At 36.3% G+C, this 6,913-nt stretch overlaps 1 protein-coding gene across 1 annotated transcript; it reads left to right on the plus strand.

Moving 5' to 3' along the window:
- Positions 1-2,850: 2,850 nt before the first annotated feature.
- Positions 2,851-5,211, plus strand: LOC113305068. Its single transcript, XM_026554177.1, has one exon. It carries the CDS (start codon positions 2,851-2,853, stop codon positions 5,209-5,211), a length of 2,361 nt encoding a protein of 786 aa, XP_026409962.1.
- The last annotated feature ends 1,702 nt before the right edge of the window (positions 5,212-6,913 follow it).

Consider the following 6,913-nt stretch of genomic DNA (forward strand, 5'->3'; position numbering starts at 1 on the left):
ACAATACAACAACAAGATAACTTGTGTGATTGACTATACGGTTACAAGATCGAGACAATACAACAACGAAGTATGATATTTGATAGTAGGTTCAGACTTAACCAAACACTATAGGATCACTATCAAGTATGTACGGAGTTAACGTTTGTGTAATTTAATTTTAATTATATAAACAAATATAATTGCAGAAATAGAAAACTAAATCACACAGTAATATTTTGTTAACGAGGAAAACTGCAAATGCAGAAAAACCCCGGGACCAAGTCCAGAATTGAGTACTCTCAGAATTAAGCCGCTATACAAAACATAAACCAACTTCGTATAGTTGAGACCAAGCAACTACCCTAGTTTATTCAGTTTCCTCAGTATCCCTGTGATTCCGACTTCGACGAGTGCATCCACGGGAACATTTCCTTTGGATCGTATTCCAAATAGTAAATGAACAACAAATCTATTTGGTAACAACTCTAATGATTCTTTGTTCAAAGAAGTCTTAAGTCATATGCAAAGGATCTTCCGTTTAATCTAATAAACTCATTTGTCTGGTTAGATCAATCCAATGTTAAATTACCGAAGTAATAATATCCGAATTTGTAAAAATCAAAATATAACTCAAGAGAACTATTAGGCGTACCGATCTCACGCAACTATCAATCAAATAAATCCGATTCTGGTTGGGTCCCAGTCGACCAAGGTTTGGGCTACACAAAGATATGAGAAACCAAATAAGAAATCTTCTTCGTCTTCAAATCTTCTATGATCCTCAATTAATTTGGGAAAAACTAAGAATGTTTTTTCCCCTCATCATATATTAATTTGGTAAAAAGAATCCTAATATTGTAAGTACTCGATTTCCAAATATGTGAATGTTTTCCCCCCTCATATATTAATTTGGGAAAAAGAATCCTAATATGGTAGGTACTCGATTTTCGAATTAATTTTGGACTTCCGTAGAAATATAAACATGGTAAGTTCAGTTTTACTTTTGAGTGTGTGTCTTTTAAACCAATCATACGTTTCCAAGTATCCTCACTAAAACGTCTATCACAAAAGCCACAAAAAACTTATTTCGGCCAATAAGAAGCAAGAGTTTCCTCACCGTTCAACGTGAAAGCTTTGGATTACACTAAAAAAATAGGTGAATAGTTGACCTAATTATATCCAAGAAAAAATCCTCCTCTCCAAAATAAACGAATAACAATGATAATATATAGGGTCATTTACAAAATGGTCATGTTAGAGCACTGCTTGGTCGAACTCGCAAGCGTTGCTATCTCAAGCTTATTTGTCAAGTTTAGTTGATCAAAACATATACTTGAGTTCTAATCTACTTATAGATATGTCTCGGATTAGGATAAAAGTGTGTAGTTGAGATTTAGACTTCACGACGTTCAAAAATTGAAGAAGAAGATCTACTGAAGAGCTTGGAGGAACTTCATCAATAAAAGGTATGTGGAAACTAAACTTATCTATCACTCAGAAGTATATTCTATTCTATCCCCTAATGAGACTAAGGCGTATAGCTATATAGACATTTACATTATACATATTTGTTATTTCGAGATGAGTTTATATTGTATATATATTTCTCGAAATACGTTTTGGAAACTTTTAGCTTTAGCTAAGTTCATCGTATACTTGACGATTTTAGTTGGAGACAATTTATTTGTTGGAAACTAAATATTTAATCAAAGATGATCGATGTAAAAATTACCTTGAACATCTTACATGATTTATGTGAGACAGTCATTTTTGTCACTTGGGAAGTTTCGTATTGGTCGATTAATCACTTCTACTTGAAGCTAGTGGTATGTGTAAGATTACCAATGTTGTCTTCCAAGGATATTTAAATGATTAAATAAGAGTTTTATAACTACTACCAATTTCTGGATATAGTACAAGATGTATACTTTGTATTATAATTGTGCAAGTCTAGTTCAGGTACGGAACTCTTGTTTGCGGATGGGTTTGCCTGTGAAAAGATCCGGAGTTGTTGTTCGCGTACCCTATTTGCAGACGGCTAGACAAGAACAAGTCCGGAAATGTTGTTCGCGTACTCTGTTTGCGAACGACTAGACAAAGCCAAAGTCTGGAACTGTTGTTTGCATACTCAGTTTGCGAACACAGTGGTTAGGTTATAAAATCGGTAGAGTATGTTTTTCATACTCATGAACTCAGATTAGTATGCGAACTAAAGTTCCTTGAACTTTAATAAAATAAGGTAAGCGAGCTTGTTCTGCAAACCGTGGCATTATGTTCATGAATTTGTTCTTGTATAAGTACTTTGTACAATTACAAACCAAACCGATTTTGTTTCAAATGTTTCATATACAATTCTATTTAATGATTAACATTTGAACAGCTCTCTATAAACATGTTTAGATTCATTTGATTATCTATCATGATTGAATGATCATTATATTAATTTAATATTGAAGTGTTAGATGAATATGGCTAAATGTCACATGACTGCTAAACCAAGATGTAGAGTCTGCTATTAGTAGTTTTTAGGGGTGCCTTTATTAAATTCCTTTATTACTTGATTAGTTAGTAATCTATCAGCCAGATTGCGACACGTGCGTCCAATCCACTGGGTCTCTGGATGAGTTCGATCATTGGTATTTAATGTGTAAGAGATGAGTATTATCTTCTCAAATAGAAAGTCAATAAGAAAACCCCGTGGATGAGTTCTTACGAACCATAATTGGCTCAATCCCTTGTGGATTTGAGATTTATCATCCTAATGCATTAATTCTTCTCCATCCTGATTGTTAATTGTTGTTACTCCACAACAATTGGCATTAGAGCCGTTTCAGTTCAGATCAAATTATTCAACAATTTTTTTTCATCATGAGATTGAAAGAGGTTGAAGAAGATATGGATAAACTTAGAGGTGCTCAAGATCAAATTAAATCGGTGCTAACGTATATACATGGTAAATTTGATACGATGAGTACCAAATTTGATACACTGCTGAAGCTATTTGAGAAACATCAAACTCAACCAAACCCTGAGAGAGACATTGGTTCTCATAATGACACTTATCTTGATACTAATTTCTTTCATCACCCACCACTGTTTTTTCATACTCCGCATTACAGGATTCCTAAATTAGATTTTCCATGTTTCGATGGTGATAACCCCAGGGGATGGATTCAAAAGAGCGAAAGATACTTTCACCTCAACAATATTGAGGAACGCCTGAAAGTGAATATTGCTGCAATCTACTCGGAAGGTAAAGCTGAAAAATGGTTTTTAAATTTTCAAGTTAATCGACCTCGTATTACATGGTCAGATCTAGTTCTTCATCTGTGTTCTCGATTTGAAAATCCTATTGAAGAAAATTTTATGGGTAGTTTTAATAAGATTATTCAAAGCTCAACTGTGGATGATTATTATGAGGAATTTGAATCTTTGAAAGCCTTAATTCTTAACATGAATCCTTCTCTTACCGAGACTTATTTTTTCATGAGTTTCCTTAGTGGTCTCAAAGAGGAAATTGGTAAATCTGTTTCAATGTTTCAATCAGCTACACTTTCCGAGGCCTTTTTTCCATCTAGACTACAAGAACAAAAAATTAATCTTGATGCCTCAGCTACCAAACCATTCACTAGATCCTTTATCAATTCATTTATCTCAAATAGGAAGTACTTATCCCCAAATTTTTCACTAAAGCCTATTCTAACTTCACCAAAATCTGCTCCTGCCACTCCAAAGTTCCTTGTCACTCCCACTTCCAAAACCACCAATACTTCTCCAACAATTGAACGCCAATCTCATGAAGAAATGAATAGAAGAAGAGCACAGGGGTTGTGCTATAACTGTGATGAGGTATATAAGAAGGGATACTTTTGTAAAGGGAAACAGAAGATTTTTATGCTTCAAGTTGAAAATATTGACTCTATAGAAACTGAAGAGGAGGAGGAAGTTTTTGAGGAAGCAATTGAGTCACCAGTCCAATCTGATATAGAGGTATCTTTACATGCCCTCACTGGCAGTGCTACTGGTGACACCATCAGGATTCCATGTCTACTTCTTCAAAGAAAGGTATCCATTCTCATTGATTCTGGTAGTACCACAAGTTTTATTGATAGAACATTAGCTTCTTCTCTTAAATGTCCCATTGAGCAAACTCCTTCCATGTTGGTCACAGTTTCCAATGGTGACCAAACTGTCAGCACTGGGATATGTTCTAACCTCCAGTGGAGTATGCAGGGATACGCCTTTGTTGAAAATTTAAGACTGTTACCATTGGGTGGGTGTGATATTGTACTAGGTGCTGATTGGTTGAGGACCTTAGGTGATTTTCTCTTCAATTTTTCAAAGTTGACCATTTCTTTCAAGTACCATAACAAGAACGTTACCATACAAGGTATTTCTCCATCTTCTTCATCACTTATGGTTAATGGAGAGTCGGTTAAGAAAATTTTTTCAACAACTTCTCATGGCATTGTGGGCCATTTGTTCTCCATCTCCTTAACACCTACCCTACCAGATGCTCCTGTCATTCTCCAACCCTTGTTACATGATTTTCAGGACATATTTCAAGAACCCACCAAACTTCCACCTCAGAGAAGTTTGGATCACAAAATTCCTCTACAACCCCTTTCTACACCTGTTAATCAAAGATCTTATAAATTCCCAAATCTCCAGAAAGGTGTAGTTGAACAATTGGTCAAAGAAATGCTCCAAGATGGAATCATTCAACCTAGTCACAGCCCATTAGCTTCCCCAATACTTCTTGTTAGAAAGAAAGATGGTTCTTGGAGATTTTATGTGGATTATAGAAAGTTAAACAGTATCATTATAAAAGATAAGTTTCCAATCCCTATTGTTGATGAATTATTGGATGAGTTGAAAGGGTCTACATTTTTCTCAAAGATTGATCCCAGGGAAGGGTATCATCAAATCAGAGTCAGTGACAGAGACATCTTTAAGATAGCATTCAGAACTCATCATGGACATTATGAGTTCAAAGTTATGCCATTTGGCCTTACAAATGCTCCTGCTACATTCCAGGCTCTCATGAATGATATTTTTCAACCATTTCTGAGGAAATTTGTTCTAGTTTTTTTTTGTTTTGATGATATACTTATTTACAGCCACAACATGGATGAGCATTTGGAGCATCTCACAATTGTTTTTGGCTTGTTGAGGCAACACCAGCTCTTTTGCCACATGTCTAATGTTGTTTTGGACAACATTCATTAGAATTTATGGGTTACATTATTACAGCTGAAGGGGTTTGTGCAGATCCCAATAAAGTTGCTTATATGCAAAGTTGGCCACTGCCTAAGAGCATTAAAGACCTGAGAGGTTTTCTTGGCCTCACTGGTTACTATAGAAAATTTGTGCAAGGATACAGCCTCATCAGTAAACCTCTGACAAATCTTCTCAAGAAAGACTCCTTCCTTTGGACACCAGCTGCAACACATGCCTTTGAGCAACTCAATAGAGCAATGAGCAACACCCCTGTTCTAGCACTCCCAGACTTCACCAAACCATTTGTGGTTGAAAGTGATGCTAGTGATCTCTGTGTTGGTGCTTTTTTACTTCAAGAAGGTAAGCCCATAGCATTTTTCAGCAAACCCTTGGGCCCAAGAGCCAGATCCCTCTCTACTTATGAAAAGGAGTTGTTAGCCATTGTCTTAGCTGTGCAGAGATGGAGACAATATTTACAGGGAACAAAATTTACTATTAAAATGATCATCAAAGTCTCAAGTATTTCCTTGAACAGAAGATCACCACTAAATTTCAATAAAAGTGGTTGATTAAGTTATTGGGGTTTGATTATGACATACAATATAAGAAAGGAGATGACAATGTGTTTGCAGATGCTCTTTCTAGAAGACCTAATGAATATGCCACTTGTAACTCCATGGTTGTTTCTACACCAACTTGGGTCTATGAAGTTCTCACAAGCTATGTGGAGGATACCAAAGTTTCTCAGCTCATCTCTCAACTTCTTCTCAATCCTACCAGTTTACCTAATTATATATATATAGAAGGCATTCTAAGGTGCAAGTCTAAACTCTACATTGGCACAGGAGGTAATGTCAGACAAACTCTTTTAGCTTCTCTCCATGCATCTGCAATTGGTGGGCATTCATGAATTCAAGCTACTTCTGTCAGAGCTAGAAGTCATTTTTATTGGAAAGGCATGCATAAAGACATAGTTCAGCTGGTATCTCAATGTGATATTTGCCAGAGGAACAAAAGTGACACAACCAATACTGCTGGCTTGCTCTAACCCCTTCTTATACCTGACATGCTTGGAAACATATTTCCATGGATTTCATAGAGGGTTTGCCAGTTAGCAATAAAAAAAATGTCATCTTCGTGGTTGTGGACAGACTCACCAAGTATGCTCACTTCATAGCTCTGTCCCACCCTTACACAGCTGCTTCTGTAGCTCATGCTTTTATTTCTCAGGTGTTTAAACTGCATGGTTTTCCTTCTTCCATTGTCTCAGATAGAGACAAGGTTTTTACTAGCAGCTTCTGGCAAGACTTGTTCAAGGCCTTGGGTACTGCTCTGCATATGAGTGTTGCTTATCATCCTATGACAGATGGGAAGACTGAAAGAGTCAATGCTTGTCTGGAGAATTATTTGAGATGCCTCACTGGACACAAGACAAGCAAATGGAGTGATTGGTTGGCCTTAGCTGAATGGTGGTACAATACTAGTTATCACACTATTTTAAAAGTCTCTCCCTGTTAGAGCATTACTCGGTCGAACTTTCACGCGTCGTTATCTCAAGCATGTTTGTCAATGATAGTGATCAAAAAAATAAGTCTTGATTTCTAGTCTACTATAGCTAAGTCTCGAACTAGGATATAAAGTGTAGTTGAGCTCAAGAACTCCATGGAGAATCATCATACAAGACGAAAAACTACTCAAGGAACTGGTGGAA

Source organism: Papaver somniferum, chromosome 8, assembly GCF_003573695.1.
Source record: "Papaver somniferum cultivar HN1 chromosome 8, ASM357369v1, whole genome shotgun sequence".
Classification (NCBI taxonomy): Eukaryota; Viridiplantae; Streptophyta; class Magnoliopsida; order Ranunculales; family Papaveraceae; genus Papaver; species Papaver somniferum.

Coding starts and splice junctions, on each gene's coding strand:
- LOC113305068 (XM_026554177.1), top strand. CDS start 2,851: ATGAGATTGAAAGAGGTTGAAGAAGATATGGATAAACTTAGAGGTGCT.